The sequence below is a fragment of the Mustela erminea genome, chromosome 17, assembly GCF_009829155.1.
Source record: "Mustela erminea isolate mMusErm1 chromosome 17, mMusErm1.Pri, whole genome shotgun sequence".
Classification (NCBI taxonomy): Eukaryota; Metazoa; Chordata; class Mammalia; order Carnivora; family Mustelidae; genus Mustela; species Mustela erminea.
This window is the reverse complement of record NC_045630.1, coordinates 18,180,361-18,200,934: the sequence shown is the minus strand read 5'-3', so window position 1 is coordinate 18,200,934 and position 20,574 is coordinate 18,180,361. Positions and strand designations below refer to the sequence as shown.

The following is a 20,574-nucleotide window of genomic DNA, read 5'->3' as shown; positions in this document are numbered from 1 at the left end:
CCTTAAACCTCATGAACCAACCTCTATTAGCTTCAAACTTGTCTTTGCAGCTTCTTCACCTCTCTCAGCCTTTATAGAATTGAAGAGACCTAGGACCTTGCTTTGTGTTAGGCTTTGGCTTAAGGAAAGGCTATGTCTGGTTTGATCTTCTATCCAGACCATTAACATTTTCTGTATCAGTAATAAAGTGGTTTTGCCTTCTTACCATTCATGTGTTCACTGGAGTGTCGCATTCAATTTTCATCAAGAATTTTTCCTTTGCATTCACCACTTGGGTAACTGGTGCAAGAGGCCTAGCTTTCATCCTATCTCAGCTTTTGACATGCCTTCTTCACTAAGCTTAATCATTTCTAACTTTTGATTTAAATTGAGAGATATGTAATACTTCTTTTCACTCAAACACCTAGAGGCCATTGTAGGGTTATTAATAGCCTAATTTCAATATTGTTGTGCCTCAGGGAAAAGGGAGTGGCCAGTCATCCTCCTAGTCAGAATACACACAAATTTCATCAAGTTTGTAATTTTGTATGGGTGAGGTTTGTGGCACCCCAAAACACTTACAATAGTAACATCAAAGATCACTGATTATAGATCATCATAACAAATAAAATAATAAAAATGTTTGAAATATTTTAGGAATTACCAAAATGTGACACAGATGCACAAAGTAAGCAAATGCTTTTGGAAAAATGGCACCAATAGACTTGCTCAAGATAGGGTTGCCATAAACTTTCAATATGTAAAAATGCAACATCTACAAAGCATAATAAAATGAAATGCAACAAAATGAGTTACACCTGTGTTGAAAAACTGACTCTAAAGTTCCTGTGGGTAGGCTAAAGACCCGGAATCGCCAACACAATAGTGAAGGAGAAAAGCAGTTAGAAGACTGACTGACTTCAGGACTTACTACAAAAAAAATGAAAAACAGCCTACTGTAAAGCAAGAATAATCAAGACAATGTGATCTTGGTGAAAGAGCAGACAAATAGATCAATGGGACAGAATAGAGAGCCCCCAAATAGGCCCACGTGAATCCAGACAGCTGATATTTGACAAAAGAACAAAGGCAATAGAATACAACAAAGACAGCCTTTTTCTTTCTTTCTTTTTTCTTTTTAGATTTTTATTTATTTATTGGAGAGAGAAAGAGGGCACAGAGGGAGAGGCAGACTCCCCACTGAACAGAGAGCCTGATGTGGGCCTTGATCTCAGGACCCTGGGATCACGATGTGAGCTGAAGGCAGATGCTTAACGACTGAGCCACCCAGATACCCCAAAGACAGTCTTTTCATCTTTTCAACAAATGGTGCAGAAACCATTTGACATCCACATGAAAAAAAAAAAAAAATCAATGTGGACAGAGACCTTATGCCCTTTACAAAAAATAACTCAAAGTGGATCATAGACCTAAATGTATAATGCAAAACTATTAGACTCCTGGAAGATAACATAGGAAAAATTTAGATAATTTTGGATTTGACAATGACTTTTTAGAGATAATAGCAAAGGCACAATCCATGAAAAAAAGAATTGATAAGCTGTACTTTATTTAAAATAAATACCCTGCTCTATGGAAGACAATTAGATGAGTAGAGAAAGGAAGAAAATAGTGGCAAAAGACATATGTGATAAAGAACTGTTTTTCCAAAATATTCAAAGAACTCAAGTCTCAACAATAAGAAAACAAATAATCTGACTAACAAATGGACTAAACACCTCAACAGACACTTCGGCAAAGGAGTATACAGATAGAACATAACTTTTTTAAGAATACTTATGTATTTATTTGAGAGAGAGAACGAGATAGACTGCACAACTGGGAGGGGCAAAGGGAGAGAGAATCTGAAGAAGATTCTGCACTGAGCGTCAGGTTCAACCAGGGGTTTGATCCCATGAGCCAGATTTCACAATCTGAGCTGAAACAAAGAGCTGGATGTCTAACTGACTGTGCCACCCAGGTACCATGAAAATAGTATTTAAAAAGAACCTTCACACTGTATATCATTAGGAAAAAGCAAATTAAGCAATAGTAAGATACTACTACACACCTATTAGAATGGCCCAAATCTGCAACAGAAATTCTCTCTCATTGGAAGTGGTGATGCAACATGGGGGCTTAAGTGGGTAGGAGAAGAATCAATGAAACAAGATGGGATTGGGAGGGAGACAAACCATAAGTGACTCTTAATCTCACAAAACAAACTGAGGGTTGCTGGGGGGAGGGGGGTTGGGAGAAGGGGGGTGGGGTTATGGACATTGGGGAGGGTATGTGCTTTGGTGAGTGCTGTGAAGTGTGTAAACCTGGCGATTCACAGACCTTTACCCCTGGGGATAAAAATATATGTTTATAAAAAATAAAAAATTAAAAAAAAATTCTCTCTCATTACTGGTAGGAAAGCAAAATTGTGCAACCACTTTGGAAGACATTTCCAAAGACAGTTTGGAAGAAGTCTGGCACTTCTTTATAAAACTGAACATGTTGGGGCACCTGAGAGGCTCAATCACTTAAGTGGTCTGCCTTCAGCTTGGGTTATGACCTCGGGGTCCTGGGATGAGCCCCACATCCAGCTCCCTGCTCAGTGGGAGGCCTGCTTCTCCCTCTCCCACTCCCCCTGCTTGTTTTCCCTCTCTCGCTGTCTCTCTGTCAAATAAAATCTTAAAAAAAAAAAATAAAGCAAAACAAAAAAAAAAGGAACCTGCTATTATCATGAAACCCAGCAATTGTGCTTTTTGATATTACCCAATAAAAAGTTATGACCATACAGAAACCTGCACATGGTTGTTTATAACAGCTCTATTCGTAACTGTCCAAACTCGAAAGCAATCAAGATGTCCTTCAGTAGGTGAATGGATAAACAAATGCTGGTAAACCAATGAAATACTATTTAGTATTAAAAAGAAATAAATTATCAAGGCAAAATTAGACATGGAGGAAGCTTATATGTCTACTACAAAGTCTGAGAAGACAATCTGGAGAGCTATATAGTATATGATTTCAATTTATGTGATATTTTTAAAAAAGCAAAGCTATAGAGGTAATGAAAAGATCAGTGGTTGCTAGGGTTGGCAGTATGGAGAGGGGTGAATAGGTAGAGGTTATTAGGACTTTTAGGGCACAGAGACTTTTTAGAGCCATGAAAATACTTTGTATGGTGTGATAATGATGGGTACATGTCATTATACATTTGCCCAAACTCAAAGAAAGTACACTACCAAGAGGAAACCTTACAGTAAACTATGAGTTTGGGCTATTATCGTGTGTTAATATAGGTTCATCAATTGTAGCAAATGTAGCACTCTGACGGGGGGATGCTGATGATGGGAGAGGTGGTGCAAGTGCTAGAGCGTGGGGTATATAGGAAATCTCTGTACTTCCCTCTTAATTTTTTTGTGACTCTAAAACTACTCTAAACAAAGCCTTAAAAAAAAAAAATAAAGAATACTGGGAGGAAGGAAGACACATGTGGATGAATCTACGGGAGTAAGCATGAAGAACAAAAGTTTTTGCGTTGTATCTTAAAGTTCACTCATAAACAACCACTGTGAAATAGGGCACCAAGTAACCAAGTAGACAAAATGACTTGGATGATTGATTTCAGCAAATCTCTGTCATAATCCATCAATGAACTCATGAACAGAGTGGCTAGATGGGTATTGGACTACTAGGGATGGAAGTTGTATGTGTACCCAATGGCATGGGCCCTACACTCACCAAGGCCGATTTAGTTACCACTGCTGCCAAATGTTCAACTTTTCAGTGACAGGGACAAATGCCAAGGCCACATACTTCAATAACTCTCAGAGAAAACCAACTGCTTACTTGGTGACAAATTGATGACATTGGATCACTTCTACTCTGGAAAGGCCATCAATTCATCTTGCTTGGAAGTGACAAGGATTCCTGCCTGTAAGGCCTCAGCGAGCATTGCTATCAGGGGGCTTACAAGATCCTTGAATGAGATCCCATATAACGTTTGGGGGATACACTGACAGCCCAGGAGGTTGGCAATGGACATATGATGAGGGGATCCACTAGGTCTATCAGCTGTGAGAGGTGCTGGCCTGGTAGAGCAATGGAGCCATTCCTTGAAGGTGCACTGTGAAACCAGCTTGATTATGATCTTGGGACATAGAACATCATCCTTCAGGTTAAACTGAAGGTGTTGTGTTCCCAGTAACTAGAGTATATGTGTATGGAACAAAGGATAAAAGTAGGAGTGATTCATTTAACATTAGTATCAATGACTTACTTAGGGAAATTTCTAATCCTTACAACTTTAGGTTCTGTGGGTCTAGACCAGTGTTGTCCAATAGAAATGCAACTTGAATCACATATATAATTTTAAATTTTCTAGTAGTCACATTAAAAAAGATAAAATAAAAAGGATAAAATTAATTTAAATAATATGTATTTGTGTAACCTATTTGTATCAGATATATTTCAAGTGTTCAATGGCCACATGATGCTAGTGGTTCCTGTACTGGGCAGTGCTGGTCTAAAAGATCCTGGTTTCCAGATGGGGAGTGCTTCTATCAGGGACAGAGTAGGCACTCAGTCACTTTAAACTCCTTAGGCTAAGAGGCTAGCAGGCAAGAAAAGGAGTTACTATACTGACAGGGTAATTGACTTTTACCATCTAGGTCATCAGTAACACAGGGACAATGGAGAATTCATTTGGCACTCTTGGTATTCTGCTGCCTAATTCTAATGATAAATTGTCAAGGGCAATAACTATAGCCTGAGAAGTAATGATGACCAGGGAGCTCAGGTCCCTTAGGAATGACAGTCTACGTCATCCTCTCAGTTAATTCTCTCAAGACCAGCAGAGACACTAGCTGAAAATAAAGGAACTCTAGGATGGGTAGCAAAGGAGGGTGAAGAGGAGTATTCATTGTGGTCTCCAGATAAGCTATAGGAGTGTGAGCCAGCCCTTCCAGTCTAATTTCCCCAGGGGGAAAAAATAAACCAACAAAACCAACCAGAAGTTACTGGGGTAGCTACTCCAAGATGGAGTGAAATTTCCTTACAAAGAAAGTCAACAGGGTGCTATGGTGTACAGCTGATGCATAGCTCAGATCCTCCTTTAAGGACCAAATCACTCATTCTCAGCTGCCTGCAGATAGCTCATAGTTGAGACCCCCTCTGGGCATTGCCTCAGCCAAAAGGTGCTGCATGACCCAAGGTTATATCTTCCCTACAAGCAGCCCAATCCCTTGAGTCTATGTAAATGTAAAAAACAAAACAAAACAAAAACCCAAAAATCCTTTGTCTCAGTGAGGCACAACTTGGAAAAGCCATCCTAGCTTTAGGGTTTCCTCTATGGGACCCCTGCTGAGGTCTACTGTAACTGCCTGACCAGCATCTACCTCTGCCAATGCTGCTTTCCTTATTTCTTGAAAAGGGTTATTACTAAGAACACATACCAACAAACCTCCTTCCACACATCTCTGATTCTAAGAAACATGGTAGAGGACAAATCTGTATTAGGAAGTCCCAGAATAACTAGGTGAGGAGGTAGGAATGAACAACTTTCATCACCATTCTCATTCATTTATAATTGCCTGTCAGTTTCATGATGCCCTCCTGTGGCCACGTAGGAGGAAAAAAAAGATGTGGCAATTCTCCCCAGACCATCCCTCATTTCAAAAGAAGCATGGTTCCTGTCTTGGGTTATGCCTCTTGCAGTTGGGGAGAGTCTTACCTGATTTTTTCAAATGTCTCTCTGAGTTGTAAACACTTACCTAATTTAGGCGCTTTTTTACAATATATTTTGTAATCATCGCTGATCTTCTGTATGGCCACCGTTGGAAACTTATAGCAGAGTTCCTCAAAGGACATTTTCCTAATGTCTATCAAGTAGGGGAAAAAAGGTATAGAGTCTGGTTGTCCACTCTGGTTCAAAGATTCATACGCTTTTATTGACAGTATTACCTTTAAATTGTTATTTTAGGAAGATAATAATGTTTTAATAAAATGTTTACACAAGAAATATAAATTCCTCAGGGAAATTAGAAGCAAGGAAGTATAACCTTCCCTCCTCTCCAGAATGGGAGGATTCTGCCCTTCTTGGGGACACCTGACCCATGGAGATTTTCTGCCCGAGGGATACTAGGGTAACTGAGATATAATTTTGAAAGTGGTACTAATTGTTAACACATATACAAGAAGTAATTTATTCAAATGAATACTGACCCCTTCAAAGTAGCCATCTGTTGTGCGAAGGAATTGCAAATATATTTCAAACATTCTGCTATTGCTTCAAAGAATTTGATACACTTAGGGATAATATATGGCAAATAACATGCTAGGAACTTTCTCTCTTGCTTGGCTCTGTCTTTGGGAATTACTTTCAGAATTGACAGCTCATACATGTAAATATCCTTAATAGTTGCAAATCATTGTCCTTTGAGAGTGAATTATTTTTTCTAGAAAAAGTCATACATTATTTCTAGCTATACACAGTTGATTGAGAGGAATACATTTTCGCATCCAAAATACGATGAGACAGGACGGCCGAGACATCAAGGGAAGTTTTAGTCATGTACTGAACAATAGAACAGATTAGCAGCACCTTGCCTCCTACCTAGGTGAAAACACTCAATCATGCGGTGAGTTCTGCGGTTTAAAGTAAGTCTTATTGCGCACAGTTCCTTCCCAGAAACTCTTCCAAGGCAGTCTAGTACTTTCTGAAGATCATACTGGTGGGAGTCTAGAAGGAAGGCTGGGGTGTGGACCCACAAATGTCAGCATTGTCATTATCATCATTATCATCTCTCAGCCAGGGGAATCTGGCTGTAAGTTGTTAAGAGCAGCAGATCATTCCTGCAATAGATCCAGTTTTCCAGTTCTGGACCAAACCCTCCCTTGCTAACCAACCTTGACCAAGTCTTTCCACTTCTCAGAGACTCGTTTTCTCCATAGGACAGCTGAGGGTATTCTAGCTCTGATGTGCTGTGAGTTTATGGTATTCCCTGACTGGATCAGCCCACCTGGGAGTCAGGGCCTTGGGTTGGGCAAATATACAGGAGGACCTTTATCAGGTCATACTTGCATTTCCAAAAAGCAGTGGTGGAGGAAGTAATGATGTGTGCTGAGGGAAGGAAGAAGCATCTTCATGGAGAGTGGTTCCCACTCTTCCTGGCCATCCCTGGCACTCCAAGACCACCAAAGCCATGCCTATTGCCAAGTATGTGTGTAGTCAAATTTACCAGCCATCCTTTCTTCCATTTTTCTCTTGATTTCTGGAACAGGTTCTGGCATGTTCGGTAGTTAAAGAGAAGGTGAAATTCTGATATGAAACACAGGGTTTGTTCATGCTAGATTTAATAACTCATGCCCAAACATGGCTATGAGAGGCAAGCATTCAAGGCATCTTGTTTTGTATATGGAGTGCACATCAAAGTTTTGAAAAAGCTGAATGTTTTTTAGTTTAATCTAACAAGTACTTACTGAGCACCTGCTGGCTCTGTAAAGGCATTGCCTCGAATCCCCTCAACAATCCTACCAAGCAGGGGCCATTATCCCCACTCCACAGCTGAGAAAATGAGAGGCTCAAAGAGATGAAGTAACTCGCCCAGGCTCACTGAGCAAGGGAGCAGTGAAATTGAATTTTTGAAGCTTTGGCTTATTCCCCTTCTGTATTTTTAAAAGTGCAGGTCATGACTCAATAATGTCGAAAAATTGTCATTGCCAGCCTTTACAAAATGAAATAGAACAAAATAGAATAGAGAAACTAGAGGAAATCACATTATATAGTAAAGGTAAGTATTGCTTTGTGAAAATGCTTTTCCACATATACACACACACATATACACAAGTACATGTTCCCTGAGGTCTAATGTGTTTATTGTGGATTGCAGTACTGCAGTGCTCTGACTGCCTCAGCACAGAAAATTAAAGCAGTTTGTTCAATTTAGATATTAATGGCTGACATTATTGAACTTTAATTATTGCCAAACATTGTGGTAATAGGTTTCATAGGTGACCTTGGAGCTTCTTCACAACAGCAACAAACCTATCATGATTAGTTCCATTTTAAAAATGAAAAAACGGGGCCTTACAGAGAGGACGAATACATTGCTCAAGTTTACAGTCACTAGCAGACCTAGGATATAACCCTGTCCTCTGGGACAGCACAACCTTGTGCTCCTAACCACTCTTCTCTACTGCCTGAGTGAGCTGCTGTGTTATGTTGGGGAAGAGGAGTAGCTATTAAAAATATGTTCGTAGAAATGCTTTGGACCTGACTCTGGAGGAGGTATGGTAAGATGGAATAGGCTTATCAGATGAACAACAAAGAATTATTCTGTAACTAAGATGCTTTGATGGGCAGGAGTCTGGCCAAACTTAAATAGCCAGTCAGTCCAACCTTGGCTCTGCCACTTACTGTGTGACTTTGGGAAGGTCATTTAACCTCTCTGTTACTCAGTTACTCAGTACTTACCTCATAGGTTATTTTGAAGATCGGATGAGGTAATCTTTGCATTGCACAGTGCTGATATACAGTAAATCATCACTAAATGTTGAATATTAATATTTCCCAATTGCCTATATGTTAGGGTCAAAAATTATGGTGACTGCCCTTACCTTCTTGGAACACTGGAGACTTTAGTTCTACCTGGAGAGACCCGCCTTGTTTCAGGTCCTCGGTTGCTATCTTTTGCCACTGCATAGAATCCATTTCCTCCATGTTAGCCAAGCCCTGGCTTAACTCCAGGGATTCCTCACACCTCTTATAAAGAAGAATGTTCTCTTCTTTACTTATAGATCCCTTTTTATGCCATTTGCTGCTGATGAACTTGGCCTGAGTCTAAGAGAATGGGATGGGGTCAAAGAGCATTTGCTATAGGAACTAGACCAGAAGCAAGATTTTTGTAACCACCCCGTCCTCCTGAGCCTCCTCGTCACATGGGCTTTTCTTAAGAACCACTGCTCCTTTCCACACCAACCCCCACCCTCTTCTAATCAAACTCATATCTATAAGGAAGGAGTTCTATATGAATGTGACTTCTTCACAATTAGCTACTGCACTTGAGTCTTTTCCCTCGAGGTTTGTGTTTAGAATATCGGAGACCATGTCAATGTCCACTGGCCTCTGGGAAAAATAAAAATTACATTTACTTTGACAAATAAGTCTTCTAAGAGAGCAGTTACTCCTTTTTCTTCCCACAACCTCATGATTCCTCCCCAACTCAAAGTCCCTCCTACTGTGAAAATGAGAAACCAGTGGTCCTCTTCCTCCAGGAATTCATCATACCAGGAGCTGAGCATCTGAAATCCAAACAAGATATAAGCGCTATGAGGTGATGCTCAGTTTGCTGCATCTCTTGTGCTAGTGTTTATGTGGGAGAAGAGCAGGCTGCAGATTCTGCATTCTCTACTTTGGAGAGACAATGGAACAGCAAGCATTAGCCATAACCAACCAGGAGGCAACGTTTGTCTCCCCGAAGATGGCAGCTTGCACAGTCTCTCTCTGAATCTCAGAGAATGGTAATTGATATTTACCTAAGGAAAGAATAACAACTTACTGAAGGACAATTACTTGGCATCTTCCTACTTCCTTGTTTTTTTTCTAAATAAAGTACCATCTCATTTGAGCCTCAAAATGGCCCTGAAAACCAAAGATCTTTTCTGCAGTGACTTCTCTCAAGATTTTCCACTTGAAGACCTTACCCATTTGTGAAGGATATTTCACTACATTAGAACAAACAAAACCCAAAAATAACAACAAAAACACTTAAGAGTTAGTGCTCAGCTAGGTTTATTTGTCTGTACTCTCACCTTTGTTCATTCATTTATTTGACAAATAGTTTCTGAGGGCCTCCTATCTGCCAGGCACTATGCAAACGGCTGGGAATATACGGATAATATATTACAAACCTTGTTCTCAAAGAGTGCACCTTCTAGCATGATGAGTAGCATAGGATAGCACATGCTACAGTACAAGGGTGAAGAACGTCCTCTGGGAGCAGAGTCCAGGAGATTCAGAAAGAATTCAAAAAGGCAAGGAAATTTTAACCAGAATTTGCATTTTGCAGGATAAGTAGGAGCTCACCATATGGAAGTTGAGTAAAGGGCATTCCAGGCAGTAGAAAGAACTTAAGCAAAGGCATAGACATGGGCAAGGACAGTTTGAGAATGATGAATACTCTCTAGCAGAGGTGAGCTGTAGCATCCTGCAGAGAGCAGAGGGGTGGGGTAGTAGCAAGAGATGAGGCAGTGAAGGTTGGTTGGGACTATCCATGAAGGACTTGAATGCCTTGGTATGTAGTCTAGGCATTAGTTTGCTGGGAATGAGTCAACAACATTAATTTTTAGGGAATGTAAGATTGTTTCCGCAAACCACCTCAGTCATGCTGCCAAAAGGTGAGTGAGTTAAAGAATATGAGTTTTAGTAACTTCATCAGATCTCCTGGGTTCCTAGGGAACTGGAGTGAAGTATATTACTGAGAAAATTAAGCTCAGTGATTGAATATTAGCAATATATAATGTAATATGATGTGATTGACCAGTCGATAATCTCTGAATATATATATATATTAAATATGAGTAATAAACGTGTGACATGAGTATCCTATTAATGTTCCTTCTAGTTTAAAAGATTTATGACTCTAGTGTTCTAATTGGTATCTTAACCAACAATGTTTAATGAAGCATTTCCCATTAGAAGAAATAGAGTTGCAGCAAAATAATAGTAATAAATAATAAATATAATAAAGCAATATCTAAACTTAAACTTACATTTTAAAACTTGACTTATGAAAAATGTCAATGGTATTTTCATAGGGATTTCATTGAATGTGTAGATTGTTCTGGGTAATGTAGATATTTTAACAATATTCTTCCAATCCACGAGCATGGAATGTTTTTCTGGTTCTTTGTATCTTCCTCAATTTCTTTCATAAGTGTTCTGTAGTTTTTAGAGTATAGATCCTTTACTCCTTTGGTTAGGTTTATTCCTAGGTATCTTATGGGTTTTGGTGCAATTGTAAACGGGATTGATTCTTTAATTTCTCTTTCTTATGTCTCATTGTTAGTATATAGAAATGCAACTGAGCTGGAACAAATAATCTTAAAATTTGTATGGAACTAGAAAAGACCCTAAATAGCCAGAGGAGTGTTAAAAAAGAAAACCAAAGCTGATGGCATCACAATGCTGGACTTCAAGCTATATTACAAAGCTGTAATCATCAAGACAGTATGGTACTGGCACAAAAACAGACACATGAATCAAAGTAACAGAATAGAGAACCCAGAAATGGCACTCCAACTCTATGGTTAACTAATATTTGATGAAGAAAAAATATCCAATGGAAAAAGGACAGTCTCTTCGATAAAGGGTGCTGAGAAAATTAGACAGCTACCTGTAGATGAATGAAATGACCATTTTTTTACACCATACACAATGATAAACTCAAAATGGATGAAAGGCCTAAATGTGAAACAGGAACCCATCAAAATCCTAGCAACAACTCTTCGGCGTTGGCCACAACAGCTTCTTGCTAGACATCTCCAAAGGCAAGGGAAATAAAAGCAAAAATGAACTATTGGGACTTCATCAAGATAAAAAGCTTCTGCACAGCAAAGTAAATAGTTGACAAAACCAAAAGACAACTGACAGAATGGGAGAAGATATTTATAAATGACATATTGGATGAACAGCTAGTATCCAAAATCCCTAAAGAACTTAGCAAACTCAACACCGCCCCCCCCCAAAAAAGAATCCAGTCAAGAAATGGCCAGAGGACATAAACAGACATTTCTGCAAAGAAGACACATACAAATGGTCAAAAGACACGTGAGAAAATGCTCCACATCACTTGGCATCAGGGAAATACACATCAAAACCACCATGAGATACCACTTCACATCAGTCAGAGTAGCTAAAATTAATAAGACAGGAAACAACAAATGTTGGTGAGGATGCAGAGAAAAGGGGAACCTCTTACACTCTTGGTGGGACTACAAGCTGGTGCAGCCACTCTGGAAAACAGTATGGAGGTACTTCAAGAAGTTAAAAATGGAGGTGTTATTTGCACTAATGACTTGTTGAACACTACATTAAAAGCTAATGATGTACTACATGTTGGATAATTGAACATAATAATGCTAAAAATCTAAAAAAAAAAAAACTTTAAAAAAATAGAACTACCCTATGACCCAACCATTACACTGCTAGGTATTTACCCAAAGGATACAAATGCAGTGATCTGAAGGGGCACCTGCATCCCAGTTTTTATAGCAGCTATATTCACAAAAGCCAAACTGTGGAAAGAGCTGAGATGTCCATCACCGGATGAATGGATAAAGATGTGGTGTATAAATACAATGGAATATTACTCAGACATGAGAAAGAGTGAATACTTAATATTTACATTGACATGGATGGGATTAGAGGGTATCATGCTAGGCGAAGTAAGTCAGAGAAAGACAATAATCATATTATTTCACTCATATGTGGAATATAAGAAACAGTGCAGAGGATCATGGGGGAGGGGAGGAAAAACTGAATAGGAAGTCATTAGGGAGAGAGAAAAAGAGTGAGAAACTCTTAACTATAGGAAACAAACTAAGCATTGCTAGAGGGAAGGTGAGGGGGATGGGGTAACTGGGTGATGGGCAAGGAGGGCATGTGATGTGATGAGTAAGGGGTTTATATAATGAATTATTGAATATTACATCTAAAACTAATGATGTACTATATGTTGACTAATTGAATCTAAATAAAATTTGACCTACTATTTTTAATATATATGTACTTTTTCTGTAATTGTTTTATTATGTTACATTAGTCACCATATAGTACATCATTAGTTTTTGATGTACTGTTCCATGATTCATTATTTGTTTATAACACCATGAGCACATGTTGTGCTTATGATAACATGTGCTCTCCTTAATACCTGTCATGGGGCTACCATATCCCCCGACCTCCCCTCCCCTCTGAAACCCTCAGATTGTTTCATGGAGCCCATAGTCTCTCATGGTTCATCTCCCCTTCTGATTTCCCCCACTTCAGTTTTCCCTTCCTTCCCCTAATGTCCTCCATACTATTCCTTATGTTGAGAAAGGGGAACCCTCTTACTGTTGGTGGGAATTCAAGTTGGTACAGCCACTTTGGAGAACAGTATGGAGGTTCCTCAAAAAGTTAAAAATAGAACTACCCTATGACCCAGCAATTGCACTACTATATATTTACCCCAAAGATACAGATGTAGTGAAAAGAAGGGGAATATGCACTCCAGTGTTCATAGCAGCAATGTCCACAATAGCCAAACTGTGGAAGGAGCCAAGATGCCCTCCAACAGATGAATGGATAAAGAAGATGTGGTCCATATATACAATGGAATATTACTCAGCCCTCAGAAAGGATGCATTCCCACCATTTGCATCAACATGGATGGAATTGGAGGGGATTATGCTAAGTGACATAAGTCAAGCAGAGAAAGACAATTACATGGTTTCACTCTATAATTGTTTTTTATTAAAAGATATTAGGGTTTCCTTCAGAATTCAGTTTGCCCATCACTTGGTAAACTCTCCTACCCTATCCTGAAAGCAGTGCATGAAAGGCCAGATAGTAAATATTTTCCAGTGTCTATGGAACTCCTTACTCCAGCATCTTCAGTACCTTCTCTCAATCCTCTCCTCTTTGGTTAGAACCCAAGGCAATTTTTAAGCTGATGTGCTATCCTCCATGTTCACACCTACTTCTCTTTACCCATTTCCTTTTATGGTATAGTATTCTCAATGTATCTATAAACTTATTAAATCCACAAATACAATGACAAAATATGATTTTGTCCCATTTATCATTTTATATATGAGGCAAAGAGACCTAGGGAAATTCAAGAATTATACAAACTTGGGTTTGTTCAAGATCACATAGCCAAACAGTCACACAGCCAGAACTTTAAAAATTTTTCCCATACTCTACATAGACATGTTTCCACATTGGTGAGTCAGAAGTCAGGAAATGGACATATCAGTGGACATACTATAGGTAATTCACAAAAGTTGACTAAATAATTGGAGAATGATTGAAGAGATGGATGAAAATCAGAGTTCTCACAGAATCTAGTTGTCTCAAAAAAGAAAAGAAAAAGAAAAAAGAAAAAAAGAATCTAGTTGTTTCCAATCAGAAAAGAGCTCTGGGCAAGGCCAAAAGGGGGGGCCATTGCTAACTGGGATTGATCAGTTCAACAGACATCTATTGAGCATGAATGTCTATTAGCACTATCAAGCACTGAATACTCTACCCCCCCAGGTAGTGTTCCAAATTCTGGTGAGATAGTACTGACAAAACAATGAAAATCCCAGCCCTCATAGGGAGAAATAAGCAAAATAAGTTAAATAAATAAATATATGTATATATACACACATACATATATACACATGTATATATATATATACACACACACATACATATTATGCATCTATCTGGAAAATAATACAAGTATATGTGTATATAATAGATGTATGCACATATGCATACATGTACACTGTAAGGAATATATGTGTATTATACACACAGTCACACAGAGTGAATGTATGTACATATGTATGTTAGAATGGTGTACGTAAGAATTGGATCTGGATGATATGTGCTAAGGAGAAAAATAAAGTGGGGATGGGATGAAATTTTATATGAAGTGGGTAAGGAAGGCTTTGCTGAGAGGACTTGAGCAAACAGCTGAAGGAGGGGGGCAAGCTGTGTGAGCATCTGTACTTTACACAGAGTGGGAGCACTGCCACTGAGCAGGCAGTATTCCTAGCATGGCTGGGGTGGTGTACCCAGAGGCAGTGGAAGATGAAACCAAAGAGGGAGATAGAGAAATTTATGGAAATTTATAGAAATTATTTGGCCTTGCCAGTTTTGGCAAGGTCTTTGGATTTTATTGAAGACAGAAAGCCATCTGTTTTCAAGGTCCCCACTCAATTCCTTTTACTTATTTTCAATTTTCATTACACAGTTTATGTTTTCGCAGAATCACCACAGTCAGTGTGGAAATGAGCCTGCTTGTCATGTCCAAGGACAAATCCATAGGCATCAGTTAGGAGGCCACTGCAGTAATCTAGGTGACACTGGATGGGTCTTAGACAAGAGCAGGATGGGTCTTAGACAAGAACAGTTGTAACAGGGAAGGGGAGGCATGCTTAGACCTCCTGGATTCTGATATTGGTTACTCCACTAGCCTCTTGTGTGCCTTTGGGCTAACCCACCTACCTTCTAGGGTCAGTCTCATTTACCTCAGTTACATAATAGTGGTAATAGCACTACCCTGTCTACTACTTCTGAGGTTCTAAGAAGCCTAAAAGAGGTAATATGTGAAAACATACTTTATAATACATTTATACATTTATATACATATATATGTATATGTATATACATACATTTATAACACATTTTAATATATACTTTATATACATTTTAATGCACTAAGTAAGTTGTTTATGTCCACCCGCCCTTCCAGATCTACTCTCTATTCTTCTTCACTGTTTGTGCCTTGGGAAATTAACCTGTATGGACCACATCAACAGGCTCCCTTGACCTCACGTTGGGTTCATCTAGTTAGGAGTCCTAACAGGAGATGGGAAAGCAGGAGGAGAGTAAGCGTGGAATTAGCTATTCCCCATGATCCCTTCTGGCCAGATCACCGAGGACTGGCTATACATTTCTACTGACAGAGTTCCTGCCAACTGTTGCACCCCAAACAGCTCTTTCTCTCCTGGTTCTGGTAACTGCTCCCTTTCCTCAATTCTTCAGGTCTCAGAGGGAGAAAAAAGTGATCCACGCTTACTGACCCTGAGGTGTTACACTATCTCTTATGGTTTCCCTACGCTGTGCCCTTTCCTTTGTAAGCAGTCTCTTGTATCAGACTTTTATCTGCTACCCAACTTGATTCTGCCATTTGTCTCTGCCAAGATCTTAACCGTAAATATTCAAGCTATGGGCCTCATTGGCTGTGAGTCTTCAGGATAGTCACATGCTTTTATCTAATGTTTTGGGATAAGAATAAACTCCTACCAGTTGGCTACTTCTTGGTAGTCTAGTCTACCCTGCATTTCAATACATTATATTTGGAACAGAATTCTTGGAACTTTCCTCAGTAGAGCACTCTGGGGTTCATGGTTTTGGGAGATTCCATATAGGGGGAAATTAAAGAAGAAATAAAAAGTGGATGTTGACCAATCACCCACTTCTATTCTACTTTGGATTTTGGCTATTTCTTGGGAATTTGTATAGCTTTTTCCTAAGAGATCATCCAAGTTTTCAATATGTGAAAAATTATGTAGGTAATTATATCATTAACTTAACCAGTCTAGATGACCAGATAGGATTTTTGGTCAGTCTTGACCTCATCTTCCAGATACTAACCAATTTCTACATTGCAGACTTTTACCTTGCAATTCCTACCTTGCAGATCTCCCTCTGGGCTCTGGGAATCCAGGGGTTTATATCCCCAGAAGGCAGCATCTCCTTCAGGCCTTCAATGGTTTGCGATTTGAGTGGTAGGCATGGACCAATTTGTTCATTCAGGTAGAGCTCACAAATTCGGTTGCCCAGCATGTGCCGAAAGGTGGCATTCCCAGTCTTCCTGTTATTCATCAGGACACTGAGAAAATGGTGCAGGTCTTGCCAGAGGTCCAGGAGTTGGGTCTCCACTTTCAAATTCTGCTTTTTCAGGTGGTTCCGGAAGGGACTCCCTGCACAGGCATCAGCACACAAGGCCCAGTGGGTGTACCCTAAGGAGATGGTTTGCTTGATGGCCTTCTTGACTTTCATCTGGGGGGAGTGATTGATGATAGGGGTGACAGTCCTCAGGTGTGTAGAGAACGTTGTCTCAAAGAGGCCCTCCATGTCGAGGTGGCTCTTGGCTTTCTTCTTCATGTCAGACTTCCTGGCACATAAAATATCCTTTTCCAGGGAACTGATTATTCTCTCTTTTGAAGAAGTCACTTTTGGGGAAGGCATTTGTATATGTTTATATTTGTATGTGTCCTTCTCTGGAGAACACATCTTCTGGGGTTGCGTAATGTTGGCGTCTGGCTTGGTATCCATTTTCAGAGTAGTGCTATGGTCTATCAATTGCCACATCCTCCTCTTGGTCTTCCTGCTCGAGTACTGCTTCTGGGGGTGGTGGCTCTCCTTGATGCTCATGTTTAGAGGGAGTCCTCCTACGTGAGTACAGCAAATAGTGTACAGTCGAGTCTCATATTCCTGCATCAGACCTTGGCATGTTTCCTCCTTGGCCATAATTGTCCTGGCATGGGTGTAAAAGTTGGGGAGCCAATAGCTCTGAATTTTGAACAGAGCCACTTTCTGCATGTGGCTCAAGATCTCCCTCCTGGTGGTTGACTGGTTGGGATGCCAGATGGAGAGGTTCAGGAGGGACTCTGGAAAGAGAAGAGACATGAAGGGTGAAAATAATGTAGTGGTGGTGATGATGATGATGTTGGGAGTGGTTTTTTGAATTCTTCCAAATATCATTGTGCATAACATTTCATTTGTTCTTCATACAACCTTTGGGTATGGACAGGACAAATATATAATAAACACATTTTTAGGATTTTCTCAGGGAACAGTAACCCCTTTCTCTGATTACCCTCCTTCTTCACCATAGCGATAAGCCAGTTTATGGATTCCTTGAATTATTTTTTAGATAACTGGATGATATTTTGTAGGGAAAAGCAAAAGGTACATGAAAACATGTTTAAGAATGGGATTTCTGGGGGCGCCTGGGTGGCTCAGTGGGTTAAGCCACTGCCTTTGGCTCAGGTCATGATCCCAGGGTCCTGGGATTGAGCCCCGCATCGGGCTCTCTGCTCAGCGGGGAGCCTGCTTCCTCCTCTGCCTGCCTCTCTGCCTACTTCTGATCTCTCTCTGTCAAATAAATAAATAAATTCTAAAAAAAAAAAAAAAAAGAATGGGATTTCTGAGTCAGATCTGCCTGGAGGAAGGGGTTTAGATGGGTGATTTGAGGAAGTCATTACTAGCCCTGATTTTAATGTCGTAAATTCTCAACTTATCTCTTAGAGGAGTGTGACCAATCCTACACAGCAAATATTCTGGAACACATTTATATTTGGGTTAGGAATGTCTCCTTACTTACTAAATAAATAAATAAATAAATAAACAAACAAACAAATAAATTTAGATGAATCTGATATTCTAGAGAAGAGGCTGGCAAACCTGTAAAGGACCAGATAATAAAATATTATTCTTTGCTCGCTTCTCAGCCTTTTGGCCAAGTTCAAGTGAAATATTCTTTGAGAACCATATTCAGGCTCTGCTGCATAGTCTTCTTCCTTTACCCTTTACAAATACAAAAACATTCTTAGTTCATAGGCTACATGCACTATGTTTGGCCTGTGAACTGTAGATTGTTCTAGGGAATCTCAGTTTAAAGAAAGACAAGCCATGCAGTCTCAGAAGATGCAGGAGCTGTTTAATTACCCTGTCCCAATTTCTCCTCACTCCTTCCAGCCAACCTTTACTGGTAATCAGTATCTCAGGAAGAAGTTTAAAGATAACGGGTCTCTTGCAACCCTTTCCTGTTCAGGGTTCTCAGGTGGCATCCCTGATACATAGAAAATGGAGAAGGTAGCAGTCTGCAAAATGAGAAACTGAATATTATCAGACACCGAATTGACTTCTTTGTTACACCCCCCAGTGATTTCAGCTCAGATGTAATTCTCTGTGATTCTCACTGATGTTCATGTTGCAGAGAGTTATCACTCTTGAGCCCTCCTGTAGATGTGTAGCCTTCAGCACAAGGAGGAGGGACAGGTAGTGGTCTCTCATCTCCAGGTCCATCTCATCTATGCTCAAGATCTCCTCAGCAAGGATCCAGAAGTCCACCAGCTCTTCACCTACAGATCAGAAAGGGTGAGCCCAGAGCCACAGCCCCATCTTGCCCCTGCAGTGGTTGCATCTGGGTGTAGCAGCTGATACCACTCATACCACTCCCCACCACCAATATCACCATTAGTCACTTCTTTAGGTTAAGGCATGGTCTTTAGTAGTGTCATAATGTAGGGGCAGATGGAGGGATGGAGAACAGGGGCTTAACGGGTAGGGATCTTTTGTGACTTCTGTTGTTGTGATAAAAAGTGTCACTTCAGGGAAAAACTGCAAGACTCCAAGGACGGATCATGAGACATTTGAGTTTTATCCAAAAAAAAATGAAGATGCGAAGGAAAAAAGAACATTTGCTATAACGTGGACTGAGAGCAGCCAGAAGAAGAATAATGGAGCCCAAAGGTGTCAAAGATTACATTCCTTGTTTCACAACTTTGCCAGGGCTGGAGTCTGAGTGACAAACTGAAAGATGGTCTGTCTAGTTCTTCCCTATCCCCTCCCTGGAAACACAGGATTTCACCCTTAAATGAGAGCTTGTCCTTAGATGAAACTCAATGCTGCTGAACTGGAGTGCTGGCTAGTGTGGCAGCTGACCTCCCAGCACTCATCAACCACTGGACCCAACAGAATAGAAAGCTGTGCATCCCAACACTTGTGCTTCATGTTTGTTTATCTACTTGTTCCTTGTCTGTTTCCCCACCACTGTGGCAGCTTTATTAAGTGGGGATTTATGGCTCTGTTCATAGTGACTGCCATACAGGTGGTGCTCCACAAACACTGTTAAATGAATGGGTGGATGGATGGATAAAAGAAAGGCACTCTGATTGCTTTTGCCCTAATCTATACCGTGGACCCATTTTCAAAGACTTTCATGCAAACAACAATAATAAAACACGATATTTCCCATATACATACCTTGCTGTCTGTAAGTGTTCTGGGGCATTCTGGAAGCTGTTGAGAACTTACAAAGGCTCCGGAAACAACTCAAGAACCTACCTGTACTGCTGGTAAGGTAGGTACAGAAGCGCCACATCCCTCGGACCCCACCAATGCACTTATGGAGTAGCCACTGGTCTGCTTTTCTCCATCTCATCATCTTGGCTGCCAGGAGAAGTTCATGATGAGAGAGAGAATGAGCTCTTCCCACAGCACCTCTGTCAGCCTTGCACAGCTGACCCCCATTCAGTCAGTGTGAGTGAGGAAAAATAGTGGCCAGTTGGATGAGCTTGTTATAAGTATGTGGTACTTCTGAACATAGGAAAAGACCCTCTTAGTGACATGCATAATATGAAGGACCCACAGACAGTACAATCAACAGATTAGAAATACCCTCTGACCAAGACCTCTTGCCTTCTGTAATCCCCACCTGACAGTGATTTTGCCAATCCAATTTTTCCAATATATATATATATACTGGGATGGATGAAGGAGATGAGTATATGAGTATATTGGGTGTTTTGTTACATTTTAATCAATCATATCTCCTGAATCTTGACTTTCCCCAGGGTGGAGATGAGAGTCAAATGATCAATTCAGCTCTAGATGGAAATTTTATTAATTCATTTTTTCAATAAATATTTATTACATGTCTACTACTTAGTACCATACCGTTTTAGGTGTTTGGGATACACCGGCAAACAAAGTCCCTGCCCTCAAGGAGCTTACATTCTGGTGAAGGAGACTGATAATAAATAATAACCATAGTAAAT

At 40.0% G+C, this 20,574-nt stretch overlaps 1 protein-coding gene across 7 annotated transcripts in view; it reads right to left on the bottom strand.

The window, feature by feature from the left end:
* RGSL1 (regulator of G protein signaling like 1) overlaps nt 1-20,574 on the bottom strand; it is a 74,052-nt gene that overhangs the window by 41,306 nt on the left and 12,172 nt on the right. For 6 of the 7 annotated variants that reach the window (XM_032319156.1, XM_032319155.1, XM_032319157.1 and 3 more), the window contains 6 exons: nt 19,862-19,966; nt 18,715-18,876; nt 16,421-17,400; nt 9,211-9,273; nt 8,590-8,812; nt 5,745-5,852 (listed from right to left, as the gene is read on the bottom strand). In XM_032319156.1, coding sequence (XP_032175047.1) covers nt 5,745-5,852; nt 8,590-8,812; nt 9,211-9,273; nt 16,421-17,400; nt 18,715-18,876; nt 19,862-19,966 — 1,641 coding nt within the window. The remainder of the gene's footprint in view (nt 1-5,744; nt 5,853-8,589; nt 8,813-9,210; nt 9,274-16,420; nt 17,401-18,714; nt 18,877-19,861; nt 19,967-20,574) is intronic. The other variant, XM_032319158.1, reaches the window with a different exon arrangement.